The 13969-nt window shown below is 40.0% G+C and overlaps 2 protein-coding genes across 8 annotated transcripts in view; one reads left to right on the top strand and one right to left on the bottom strand.

Moving 5' to 3' along the window:
• Positions 1-670: 670 nt before the first annotated feature.
• cdkn2c (cyclin-dependent kinase inhibitor 2C (p18, inhibits CDK4)) lies at positions 671-5980 on the bottom strand. 6 transcript variants are annotated; one of them, XM_027001390.3, is made up of 3 exons: positions 5928-5980; positions 3900-4681; positions 671-2038 (listed from the first exon to the last, which is right to left on the bottom strand). In XM_027001390.3, exons 2-3 carry the CDS (start codon positions 4029-4031, stop codon positions 1670-1672), a joined length of 501 nt encoding a protein of 166 aa, XP_026857191.1. In that variant the 5' UTR covers positions 4032-4681; positions 5928-5980; the 3' UTR covers positions 671-1669. The 6 variants fall into 6 exon arrangements, 5 of the variants coding, with proteins under 5 accessions (XP_026857191.1, XP_026857189.1, XP_026857192.1 ...); XM_027001388.3 differs by lacking the exon at positions 5928-5980 and adding an exon at positions 5178-5281; XM_027001391.3 differs by lacking the exon at positions 5928-5980 and adding an exon at positions 5148-5281 and having other exon boundaries at positions 3900-4432.
• Positions 5981-6042: 62 nt separating this feature from the next.
• Positions 6043-13969, top strand: part of faf1 (Fas (TNFRSF6) associated factor 1) — a 57094-nt gene continuing 49167 nt past the window's right edge. For both annotated transcript variants that reach the window (XM_035521924.2, XM_035521925.2), the window contains exons 1-3: positions 6043-6409; positions 7655-7723; positions 10658-10704. In XM_035521924.2, coding sequence (XP_035377817.2) covers positions 6353-6409; positions 7655-7723; positions 10658-10704 — 173 coding nt within the window. In that variant the 5' untranslated portion in view covers positions 6043-6352. The remainder of the gene's footprint in view (positions 6410-7654; positions 7724-10657; positions 10705-13969) is intronic.

A 13969-nucleotide genomic window follows, 5' to 3' on the forward strand; every position in this document is an offset into this window, starting at 1 on the left:
TCTTGGCATCAGACGAGCCTATGCTAGCCTATTGCCTCAGACCGATCTAACGGATTTCTTATATTTTTCCTTAGCTAAACGTTGTTAGATATTTTTATACTGTTTCTCCTTCTTTTTTTTGCTTTCACTTTCCGGTAACGTGAAAAAGTACCCTAAAAGCTATCCGGACTACTTCACGCGTGTAAAGCAGAAACAGACTACATGCTGCAAAGATAAAATGAGAACGTTACTGCCAGTTAGACTGGCCACCCCTGCACCTATATGCTATACTTCATACTAAAGTAATGAGTACCCCATAACCCGTGATTACGATCAAATCAGCCTGCAGATACGTGAAGAAAATGTGAGGCGCCCGGTGATGTGCACAAAGTAGTCTGGATCTTTTAAAATAAAGATCGATTAGAACTTTCATGTTAATTCTACAGATGATTAGATTTGTTTGCTACCTGCTTATATTGTTTATATATGCAAATCGTTGTAAAGTATTTTAGAAACACAGTGAACATATTTTTAACGATGACAAAGACGCTTATGATTAGGAATTAATTTATGAGCGCCGCCTCATCCTTTTGAGGCTCATGCATGCGCTCGGCTATGCGAGCTTGTCTTCATAGCCCACTAAACTAGAGCTAACTTACATATATGAATAGAAATGACACCAACAATAGTATTTAGTCACAGCGTTTTATTACTTCATATTAAAGTATTTCACCATCACTTATATTGTAATGTTCAGGCTATCCAATTTATTAAATGGTATTTTTCATTTAGGCCTACATTGGAAAAAACACATTAGCCTAACCCCCTTTCAGTGTTATCCGATCAGTTAAATAAAACGATAAACCACTCATAGCCTAGGACACACAACCCAACTCAAATATAGTCATTTTTGGAAACCGTTTAACGGTTGTCTTTGGTTATTTTGTAGATATAATGTCTTGTCGCGACAGAAAGACATTCGTTCACAGTTAAATTTGATAAGTAATGAAATGCATAATTTACAAGCAAAAGTGCAATTTAGTCGACAAACAAACAAAAAAGGACAATATGTCAGAGTTCTTGCGATGGAAAAGTCGGCTCTGGCTTTTAGGCCTAAAGCAATTATTTTAGTAAAATAAAGTTTTTTACAATCAGAACGATTTTCTTTCTTGATTTAAAAATCATGCAACAGAAGAGGCATAAGTCCCTCCAGACCTCATATACACTCACTGGAGACTGATTTTCTGCTGTTTAAAAAATTAAAGTCTGAAGGGACATGAAAATTGCGCAAAATGGCAGCTACATAAAGTGTAGCCTATTGAAATAGTCACCCTTTCAACTAAAACCACGTCAGGGACCAGTTTCACAAAAAGCGTTGTGAAATAAAGACCATACCACGAGTGTCACTGTGAATACTTTCTCAAATAATTAGGAATGTCTCTACATTACGAAGCTATAGGGAAACTAGGTAAAACGGGCCTATAATACGCAACGAAAGGTCATTAAACGCAGAAGGACCCATAAGTTTACAGTGAAACGATAAAGTCGCAGTGATGGAAATTACCTTTCCTTGAGCTCATAACTGTGATTTTCACAATACAAAAGAGGTAGTTAGCTGAATACGTAATACTTCAATACTCCCTTTCAGCATGTTACCTCTGCCATACAACAAAGCTGACGGTCAATAGTTTTAATGTGAATTCGTAGACCTGTACGTCTCTAGCCAACGTGCAGTGTCGTCTCTGTTATTCACGGAGGCCAATTCAAGAGGCGTTAACCCTGCGCCGTTTTTCTGAAAAGGCTGCGTGGTGTGCTGGATGAGAAACTGAACAACATCCAGATGGCCCTCTCTCGCCGCTAGATGCAGGGGCAGGTTGCCGCCGCCGTCCAGGAGATTGACGTTGGCGCCATAGTTCACCAGCACCTGAAGCGTGTCAACGTATCCGTCCCTTGCCGCGTCGTGCGTTATCGTCAGCCCTCCGATGGGGTCGCGCAAGTTCGGGTCCGCCTGCGCTAGGAGCAGCGCCTCCGCTGCACAGGGACAGCCTAGTTTCACCACCTACAAGAGGAGCGCAATATTAGAACACATTTAATACGTTGGTATTGTTATGTAAAATATAATATTAAGACATCATCTAGACACTATTAATGCGTTTAAGAATTTTATTGTTACAAGCAGGTTATAATGGTCTTAGAACTAAATGAGAAATATGTCCAACCTTAATGCTTGGGGGTTGAATTAATTCAATACAAATAAAATATGCAATTATCTGTAGCTTCTCACAAAAGCAAAGCTTTGACTTGATCTAATTTCTGGTATCCATAAATGCACATGTTAATATGGCTACTAGATTAAAGTAACCTACACAGTGGGGATTAAAACCCATTTTCATTGTAGACCAATATCAGTTCCGTTTCCAAAAATTAATTTCTACACTGTTACAATTAAGACAGAACAATTCGAATTATTAGAATAATTAGGCCATATTTTGAAAGTACAATTTCAGAATCAGAAACCTTCAAATTTAACTCCCTTAAATGGTTGTTTGAGACATTTCTAAAGTAAACATGGGAGATGAAACACAACATTACAGAACGCAGCCAAAATGCGTTCATCTTAGCCTACCCTACATCAAGTGTTTATTTGATTTGGGAAGCCCCTAAATGCGTAGCTGCCTACATATCTAGTCATTCTAAAGGTGAAACTTGGGCAGCTTATGCAATACAGTATATAAATATGAGTAATCAACAATTGTATTTGAGATTGACCGGTGTAAAAACGACCTTGGGTTTATAAAAGGCACTATATAAATATACTCATCATCATCGTCGTTTAGGCAACCAGCAGGGCTGCAGTGGAGCCTACTTGATTAAATGAAGGAAGACCCTATTGTCTTTTATAAAAATGTAAATATTTTTTGGAGTAATCCAGGCCATCACTACATCGAGGCCTGTGATATTTGGAGCAATTCTGTTCAAACATTATACCTTCAAAATGTATAACCATTAATTTTAAAACAGAAACAAGACTCTTGTATAAAGTATGAGCATTTTAACTTGACCTGTGTGTTATCACCAGGTTCGAGCTGCAGTTTGTTTTATTTTTCATTGGCTATTTTTTTTTAATTAAATAATTAGAGTATACCCCATTTCATACTACAAAACTTAAAATTATTTTTGTGTGGTCTGACATCACCATATTAAGGCCTATGGTGTTGGTTGCTGTTCTATTCAGAGGTTAGAATTTTCCATTTTAAATGTAGGCCAAGACCAAAAACAAACTAAATACGAAGCTATTAAACAAAAACATGGACAGGTTAACTGACATTAAAATGTTTAAAAATCAATAGCCTACCTTTTAGACGACTGTAAAACGGGAAGTGACACCATTTTTGAAAAAGAATATTTGAAAGACTCTGAAACTTTACTACTACAACATTGCAGCCTACGCCCTATTAGACTAATATGGATTAAACAAATGTAAAATTTAGCAGCTCCCATACAGCAGGCCCAAGTTAACAGCAACATATGTTATTGGTATGAAAAATGTCTTATTTTAAGAGTTAATAAGAAATTACAAGCCCGACAATCCCCAATATGATGTCTATACACTTGCCATCCAAAATGTATAATTGGCATAAAATCTGAGTAGTAGGCAATCTAAATATCCGATCGTAACAAAAGCAATAACGAATAAAAATACACGCTCGCTCGCGCGCGCGCACACACACACACACACACACACACACACACACACACACACACACACACACACCGATTAGGCTATTCAGGTTTTGTCTTGACATGACTCATGAAGCTAATCTGACATTGAGATATACCTATTCAATTTAGGCTTATTGTTAAATATTTAAAGCATTACGTTTAAAAGCAAAAAGTATAGGTCGATTGTTGTCTCCAACCTGCAACGGTGTCCTGCCGAAAATGTTCTTTTCATTAACGTCAATGTTGCTCTGCAATATCATTTCAATTTCCCTCAAGTCCCCTCGCGCAGCTGCTGTGCACAACCTATTTGCATCTGGAGCTTCGGCCATGATCTTCACAAAATGGTGAGAGAGTACAATAACGGGTTCAATTAAAATTTTGTGATGTTGCTAAAGATCCCAGTCCGGATTGGGACGCGAAGCACTACGGATTTGTAGTAAATAGTCTCTTCTTCCAGCCCCCAAAAGTTGGTGTTCTGCCAAGATCCGCCTCAAGTTTTAATATCGTCCCACTGTAACAATCGTTCTTAGTACAGAAAACGGGGATATCACGCCATATCCGAGAAGCAGGCTTCAGTCACCACCGGCGAAAACGTGTTGTACAAAAGTACATGATCGGATACTAGCTTGAAAATGTTTTTCTTGCCTTGACTCCAGAAAGACGCCCGTGCAGGTCACATACGCTGCAACTTGGCTCCAGTTATGACGGTTGTACAGATCTTGCATCCAGACTTTTGAGGATGTTTAAAAAAAGAAGTAATCCCGTAAAACGTTTCATATTAAAACCAAATGACATTACGTATCAGCAGATTAGGCATTGGTGCTCCTTAACCGACCACAATATTTGAGGACTCAAAATTTACAAATCCACTCAGAGTCGTATTTCGACACTGATATGCAGGTGCATTGTCTTAAAACTGCCACCCAAAGGTGTGGGTTATCTAAGTTCACCGGACCTATCGATGTCTCCAATCACGCGTCTGAAAACAAATAAAGAGAATGAATGTCACTTCAAGCAACGATTACCCGCAGCCATCCAATGATTATAGAAGGATGTGTTCTCAAAGTTTTATGCAAGCTTCCCGCCCATTTCAAATCGAGACGAAATCGTTTGAATGTAGTTGCGCATTTGAATAAACTCAGATTTGTGTCATTATGACTTTGCACTATTGAATGTTGATGAGGTAGAGCAAATACAAAAGCTAAGCGGTTCCGAGACGAAAAATACAAACGGGTGAGTTTACAGAATGAGAAACCGTTGTTGTGTTTCTCTACCAATTCACGCTACAGCACTACATAAGTTAAAATGCAAATATCTTCTTGATCGCACTCCCGGCGTTACATTGTAGCTAGTTAATTACAGGCTACATTACGCAGCACCAAGATTCACGCAATAGTGTCACATTTCGAGTTAGGTAAAATATGCTATAACATTGTACTAGCTACCTGTGTAAACAGTTGCATCAAATAGCCTACATCGATGTATCGTCGGAACATTTTCTTGCTATAGCTATTCGACAACCAGAATGGCACTAAGCAGTAGACGTTGTAAGAGAAAGAGAGTCCGCTACTGTTTGACATCATTCATTTTTTGAACTAAAGGACTGACTTCCGCCCACTTTTAAAACAGACGGAGGGAGAGGCGGGACTCAACGGTAGGCTAACGGTGAAAAGAGCTTCATCTGTACTTTAGGCTTTCCCTCTTCACACACTGGGGAGATAAAGTGACAGGCATGAATTCGCTTGAAGCTCATTTTGGCCCATGGAGCATCAATCATTAACCCATTAATTAGACTGTTATTTTAGGATATTAATTGAAACAGTTGTACATTTGCCATTGTTAGTACAAACGACAGATCAGTCGTTACTTCACACTGATTTGATAATACAATGTAGGTATCAGTCATATGGGTGATGATTATTGGTGCACGCTTGCAAAGAGCTCGTGCGTCAAATTAGTCAGAAACGGCTTAGTTTACGTGAAGTATACCGCAAACATAAAAATGTATTATTTATTACATATAATTGAAATGTATTTGGTCTGTTTAAGCTGTCAACTGAAATGAAAATATTTCACCAGTCTTTAATATGAGCCTCTTAAATAGGCTAATACTAAAAGATTCTGTTAAGACCATCTTCCCCATAACCACAGGCTCTTAAAAAGAAATAAGATATGCGACGACATAATCTAACAATGGCCATTTTTTTGACCCCAGATAATATTACCTGAAACAACCTGCAGTTGTTTTAAGGTAAACGACGGTGCCCAGTCCTGCGTGATTTCTGCGTTAATAGAACGCATTTTTTGTCTTCAATTTGCGACAGTTCTTCGCGACTGCCGTACAATGTTTCCGTTGCTTTGATAAAAAGTGACGGTAACAGAAAATCTACTAAAACTATTTGAGATTAGGAAGAAGGACCCAAAGTGTGGCATTTGCTCTTGAATTACCGGCTGCACTAGGACAAATCCTGGGGTCAAATAGGCCTTAAGATTCAAAGCGACGTTTTACATGAGTCCCTAGTTACCCTTTTGCGTCTCAGACTGTGTGTGCTAAAGGGACCAAGCAAGTGAGTCAGGGCAGCACATCTAGCAGTACCAGAAGAGCTAGCATTAGCGTTATCAATAGCGTCAGCGTTAGTCAGTCACTGCGATGGCCTCCGATAGTGGCAGCAACATGGACAGAGAAATGATTCTGGCTGACTTTCAGGTAGGTTTTTGTCTAACCGGAGACGTCTATTCATTTTGGTTTTAGGTGAGACGCGTGCATACTTCAAACGCGTAACCTGTTTTTGTTCAGAAGGCCAGTTGGCTGGCAGCTAACATATCAACCCTTGTCTTACAAGAGTATCTAGCGAGCTAACTGGGTATCTAAGCCTGCTAAGTCACTGACAGTTTGTTAGCCGGCAAGTTATCCAATTATCCGAGGTGCTTTTAGTATTTACAGCGATCTTATCCATAAAACAACGGTTGACTGCAACCCTGCTACGAAACAAGCCAACTGTTAGTTGGCTATCTGCCTAACATTACTGAAGTAGGCAGGTACTTGTGAAAGTTAGCCAGCTAGCTAGCTCGGATGCTAGGCAACTGCTTCATTGTTGCACTTTGACAGCAGCCGGCGAACCTGCTAGCTAGCTGGCTAGTTTCCATGCAGAGTTTTATTTGGCGTTTGGGAACAACTTAAATAAACGATACAAGTACCTAATCTTTCTCTGTTAATAAGTGTAAATGTCAAAATGTCTAGTCGGGTATCTATCGGGACAGAACAAAATTTGCTAGCTAGCATAGCTAGCCTAGCTGAGTATATAGGAATATGGCTATGACTGGACATTTTAGTTAACCTAGCTAGTAAGGCTATTAAATGAGGCAGGTTTTGCTTGTTTGTTTACTAATTTAGAACATATGTCCGGTTTGTGAAAATTAAAATATTAGCTAGCTAGCTACGTTCTTTAAATGGATTTTGTTTTTGTAATGGGCACATTAGCACAGTAATGTGTTTATTACTGACTCTACAGACGAATTAAATACATGCTATTTGTTATTTGTTGTTGAACAGTCTCTAATGAAAGAGCACAATTTAGCCACCTGTCTAAATAAAAGCATTAAAAACAGCAGGTTGATCGTTTGATATCTGACCTTCGTTTAACACAGTCTAATGCATAACTTTGCTGGTAATCACTCTCATTCTAGAGAATGTTTATTTTTTTCCGCACGCTATTACTTTGTTGCTAATAAGCCTTTAAAACAAATATTGGAGATTGTTTTGGCCACTTTTCTACCACTTACAATGATGTGTATAAATATGTAAACTATGTTTTGTAATTCGCCAATACGACAAACCTTTAACAGACAATACAGATTCTTTCCCTAAGATTAATTTCAGAAATGCATTGTGATTAGCGTTGCTAGAGAGAGTTCTGAAAGTGATACTTTCCTTACACCTCTTTCGTTTTAGGCATGTACTGGGATTGACAACATTGCGGAAGCCATCACTCTCCTAGAACTGAACAACTGGGATTTGGTGGTAAGTACCAGTGCTTTTATGTGCTTGCAGACATTATAGCAAATTGTGTAAGTCTGGTTAATTACAAATTGTTTATCAAGGGATGGTTAGTCTGCTTTCTGTTTGTGACCATTCATGTAAATCATACATTGGCCTATTGTCCTATGTGGGTGTTAGAACACAAGCTTGCTTTTGCACAGTTCTTCTGATCCAGTGTTGACATTTGCACCAGCAAAAGCACAGCCCCATGTACTGTGCTAGATATCAACAGATTAGTTCTTTCGTGGCCATCTACACCCTCCCCCTGCAACTCATTAACCCAAAGAATTGCTTTGGTAACTTCGCCGTTGTCCTTCTAATCTGGTTTGCTGAAGTTAGTCAAAAGAAGTAAGCAGTTTTTCCTAGTTTGCCTACACTAAATTGACATCAGATGCACCAGAATACTGTAGTGATTTTAGTGTTGGAAAATTGTGCTTAGAAATGTCACCTTAATGTAATTTTAAAAAGGGGGTTTACACAGATTGTTTCCAGGGGTGTATAGACAAGGAACAAATCTGTATTTTTGTGTGGTGACTCAAAAACATGTATGTTTGCACCAGCACAGGAAGCTATGGATGATCTATATAGACTGTATAACAAAACTGTCAAATCCATACATTGCTTCTAAAAAGGTGAATAATTAGAAAGCTTTATTTTTTTCAACCCTTATAACATTTTAGCGGGTGGGTATTAGCAGATACTATAAACATTTTTATGGAACACTGTAGATCGATACCTGTACTGTTATTTTCAATTTCTAATCAAGCACACAATCTTATTTTTAGCAGGCCATTTGTGATGCACATTTGTTATATTGCTATACACTCTGCCTTTTCCCAGATTTCATATTTCATGTTGCTTTGAATGTAGTTGACTGATGTGAGGAAAACGTACCAAAATAACGAACAGCATCTTTTCCAGTACAGGCTGTCTCCTCCAAACCCTCTGCTCTGGTAGTATTTATCAACACAAGTGGCTCAGTAGCCACTACACAACCTGAAAGGCTGCTTCTGCAGGGTGTCCCACTCCATATATATTTATAGACTGTAAAGAATGTGCAGTGTCAGTGTAAGTGACGGTTTCAGAGAGACTCAAAGTAATGCCCCCCCAGGGGCATTATGCAGGGGCATTTTTCTCTATTCTGCGTTCTGTGTTTTCTGCAAACTTTGAGCATGTTGGAAGCTGTTCAAAATAAGCAGGTCCATTCCCCTGCAGTAGCTAGATGCACCTGTAAATTTGATGAATTGCTCTTCCTGTTTGCAAAACTGTGGGCAGGAACAAGGTGTGCACTGAAGTACTGAGCAGTGCGCTGTTGGTCAGGATCATGTACACACACACACTCGCATGGCAAATCCTTTCATTAGCATTGGGTTGTTTATAATACCTAAAGGTGTTTTTCAGCATTGTGTACATCTGCGTTTGTCTGTGATTCTTCAGATAAACGTAGTGGATGTGTGCTCTGCTGGCTCCACAGTGTGGGAATAAATCTGTAAATATGCATAAAACTTTGCTCAAAAAACTTTGCCAAATAGATAAAAATCTGAGGAGGACATTGTCTACATGTCAGTAAATCTAATTTATTAAGTTTTGCTTACTATTCTCCAGTTCATGTATTATACTTGTAAAAAAAGGGGGTTATTGAAATGGTAATTGTTCAGAAAAAAGTAAGTAATGGCAGAAAAGTTTGTAACCATGCGCATCCAGAAAGTCTGGACTTGGGCTGCTTAGATCTCAGGCTTTGGTGATGGGTTGAAAGTTGTCAGGTGACTGCAAATCAATTATTATAAAACATTTCACTGTTAATATGAACAATGTTGTTTTGTTCCCATTTAGCTCAACTTATTAAGTTATGATACTTTACCTGTGTCTTGAGATGTTGTAATTTTCCTTGAGACCTGTTGGCCCTGGCTGCATTTGGATGCTCTCTGAGCACACTGCTTTATGCTAAACTCATAGTCTTTCACACATACTCTCTCTCTCTCTCTCTCTCTCTCTCTCTCGCTCTCTCTCTCTCTCTCTCTCTCTCTCTCTCTCTCGCTCTCTCTCTCTCTCTCGCTCTCTCTCTATCTCTCTCTCTCTCTCTCTCTCGCACGTGTTCAAGGCCATCACGGGGCATTCCAAGCCAGAAAGGGAAGGAAATGTGCAACACTCGTTACTGCATTCCGCTCATGTGTAAATGTGTGTTCCTGAATGGATGTTTGACAGACTTCTTGTTGTTGTTCTTTATTTATATAGCGCTTCTTTTGTTTGTTGTCACTCTGTAATACTCATCGCTCTTGGAAATGGGTGCTATTCGTCTTTTCATTGTTTTCAGTTCGATGGGGTATAGTAAATTCAACTGTAAATTTGCACCTTTTTCCTTCAGTTTTCTGTTTCTAGTTGTTCCATGGTCTGGGCATTATGTTTACTCTGCATAGTGATGCTGTGTGGTCATTTTGAAAAAGAAACTGGGGATTAATGAGCACATTGTGAGAGTTGATTTAACTGATATTGGTGCTTTTCCTTCTTGACGAGTCATTCCTAAGTTGAACAGCTTCTTTGGGATGCAGGGACTTGGCAAGGCAGGGAAGTAGTGAGCTGGTTATGTGTAACTGTGTGGCATGACTCTCTGGTGGAGGTAATTTACATTTATGAAAAAGCTTGACCTATCAGCAGACTCTACCTCTGTCAGTATTTACTTTTTACTTTGAATCCATTTAAATAAATCAACTTGCTTCTTATAGAAATGGAGTGGGTTTATGAGATCTATGGCTACTATTTCATAAAAGACTAGTAGTAAGGAACAACTTGATTTATGCCATTTGTGATGGTATTATTTATTTGGAAGCCCACATGTGCATGTGATTTATATATGTCCTTTTTGCAAATAATGTGGCAGTGGTTGTTAAACACACATTTTTTTGTTCATTTTTACAGGCAGCCATCAACGGCGTGATACCACAAGAAAATGGCATCTTGCAAAGGTACGCTCGACAGATGTGACTTTTCCTGCACCCAGAGTTCAGTGCTGCACGGTTGGACTGGTAGGGGCTTCTCCTGACCTCTGTGTCCATTCTGCTGGTTGGCGTGATGGACGCTCTAGCATATAGCGCTGGAGAGTAAATGCTATGGTCTTGTACAGAGACGGTGTACAGACTGCTGCGGCGGTCCAAGAGTGACACACCATTTGATTTAAGATTTGACCAAATGGGGATGCTCACTACCAAGAGTTGGTTGGTGTGTCCATGCCACTGTGAAGTAAAACCGGACTCCAAAAAGCACTTTTGTCGTGGCAGTAAATTTCTGTGCCTCCCCCCCCCCTTTACCTTAATGAAGTCCATCTGTAGTCATTGGGCTTTCACTGTATGTTGCGGAGACCTCTTCAGCTCCTTTACTGAAATGGTTTTCTCACAGAAGCACACATGCTGGCTGGAGAAGACATGGAGCTCATGGCTTCTGAATCATTCTCAGCGATGATTCTTACGCCCATGGCTGAGGTGGAGGTGGCTATGGTCTGGGTGTGGTGTGAACAGTTAGCACCCAGATTAACTTCTTTGAGTCAACGAAAAGTTGTCAGGTGTAATAGCGCAAGATCATGGTAGATGGTTAAAATAAATGGGTGCAGTTCTAGACAGTGGTAGACGGAGGAGAATTTCATTGCTGGAAAGGAACTGGAAAGGAAATGAGTGTGAAGTATAAGGCAGTGAACTTGTCACCCCGCTTTCCTTCCAAAGCCTGGTGTTGATTAATTGCTTTAAAAAAAAAAGAAAGAAATTAAAAAATTGGAATGTAACAGCCAGATTTGCTGTGAACAATTTTTTTTTTCCAGTGTGGTGGTTAGTTGGTAACCTTTGTAATGCAGGGAAACGACCAACAAAGCGACAAGATTTTTATAGGACTTTGAACAGATGTAGACAGCCAAGGGTTTAACGGCACACACTATACTGTTACAGACTGGTTTTCCTCCACTGTGCTGTATATCCAGTTCTGAGGAAGAAGTTGTGAACCCTTTGGGATTGTCTGGACTTTTGCATGGCTCTAAAAATGTGATCTGATCTTCATCTAATCCTGATTATAAATAAAAGCCATTTTTTAACAAGTGAGGCATAACATTTTACAGGCTCTTAACTTGACTAAACCAATGTTTTAAAATCGGCAAGTTTATTCATGGTAAAAGTATGTAAACCCCTTATATATGGTAACTTGTGGAACCGCCTCTTTTGGCACTAACAATTAAACAAATGTTTTCTGTATCGGCTGATAAATCCTAGTTAGACAGTATTTTGGTCCAGTCCTGTAAATAAATTGGTTTTAGTTTGTTTCCTTTGGCCATTCTACAATATGGATTTTTTTTCCTTGTCTGCTACTTTGTTGCTGATTTTACGTTTGTGTTTTTGATCGTTACTGTATTACAAGACACCCCCCCCCCACACATGCATATATTTAAATACATAGACAACCCTGACACACACTTGTTACATTTTCTGATGCCGCTTGAATGGCATTTAGTGATTGCAAGCATCCAGGCCTGGAGACAGCAATGCTGTCGCACATACTTCATAGTGCGAATAAGGTTTTGTTTTATTGTAATTGTTTTAAACAAACATTGTACATGTTAACCCTGTACACATCTATCAGAGTGTCGAACTTTAGTAGTATTTGTTCATAGACCAGTTAGTCGTAGACCAAATCTTCATGAATGCTTTTGTAGCTTTTTCCAGTGTGTGAACTTTTTTTTTTTTTTTCTTTCCCCCCCCCAGAGTGTTCTCTGATCATTTTCATTGGCAGTGTTGCACTTGAGTAGATTTTTATAGAGAGAAAGTCCCCCAAAATGTGTGCATTTTTATACTGGCAGGGGCTGGTCAAACTTGAACCTGGGTTAACCTCATTATTGGATGGTAATAATTCCTATAAGAGATGTGCATATTTCTTTCCATTAATTACCATGGATGTTTAACTTTTTGTTTATTAGTAAAGGTATAGTGAAGTGAAATGTTACTATTGTTTGATCAGCAAGGCTCTCCTTATTATGCCTTCTTAAACTGGATTCATGCAGAGACCCAGAAAGTTCAAAAGGTTCTATGACCATACATCTTTGAAATTGTATTTACATTTCAAAAGGTTCTGCACTCATTTCTCCTTTTTCATGATGACTGTTGAGGTTAAACCACAAGCTTTTCAAGGTGTTTTCACTCAGTTGACATAGCCATGCTTGATTTGCATAAGGTAGTAGATTTGTCTGTCCTTCACTGGGCCCAGATGGCTTATACAGAGGCCTGGCACTGTCTTGGGCAACAGGCAAAAAACGTTGATACCTGAATTTGGAAATGTAACGAACCAGTTCACATCCAAACAGTTGGTTTTGCATGTCTTGGTGGACTGCATGCATGTTCCTCCACAGTTTTGTTTTAGAGAGAAATGGACAACAGGAGAAACAAGTAACAGGAATTGAAACTGTTGGCGACCAAAGCGGCCTGTTTGAGGGCATTGTGTCCTCGGTCCATGTCTCTCTTCAACGGTCAGAATGCGCCACAGCCTTAAGGGCAGATATATTCAAGCACTGCGTGCTCTGTGTGACGGTTTATTTAGTGTGTGTGTGTGTGTGTGTGTGTGTGTGTGTGTGTGTGTGTGCATGTGCGTGAGCAAGTGCAAAAGCATTGAGGCCAGGAACACGTTTTTCTTTAAGACCCATAATTATGAATGGGCTCTGGCAACACGACATCCAGCCATCCCCTTTGGCTGGGAGCTGGCACGGCACTGCAGGCTGGAGGGTGGCACGGCTCGCTGAAGTGCCCCCATTGAGCTGCTGGCTGCCAGCTGGCTCCAGGCACTGAGCTCTGGGGCCTACGCTACCCTCTGCCAGGCGCTGGGTGGGTGGAGGCTGCCATCTAGGTGCACACAATGGAATGACCGTTTCTGAATTCCTTTTAAAACGGGGAGCTGGGGGACGGAATGGGCAGGGGTGGGTGGAGGAGCAGGGACAACAGTTTAAATAGAGTCTTTGATGAGCCAAGAGTCCGAATGAGGGACAGTTGGAGAGCGTTTGCGGATCACAAAGTTGTTTATTGATGGGAGACGGGGAGCCCCTTGGGATGTAAGGATCACGCTTACGCCTTTGTGGCCATTATTGATGATGAGGCTGTGTGACTGGCCTTCCTTTCCACAGAGGGGGCAGAGTGTGCCTTGCTGAAGATCTCTTACTACAAACCAAATAATGGGAGCACTGTGAAGACTACTATGCTGCCCTTT

The sequence above is a fragment of the Electrophorus electricus genome, chromosome 25 (genome assembly GCF_041902795.1).
Source record: "Electrophorus electricus isolate QZ-2024a chromosome 25, ASM4190279v1, whole genome shotgun sequence".
In the NCBI taxonomy this organism is placed as follows: Eukaryota; Metazoa; Chordata; class Actinopteri; order Gymnotiformes; family Gymnotidae; genus Electrophorus; species Electrophorus electricus.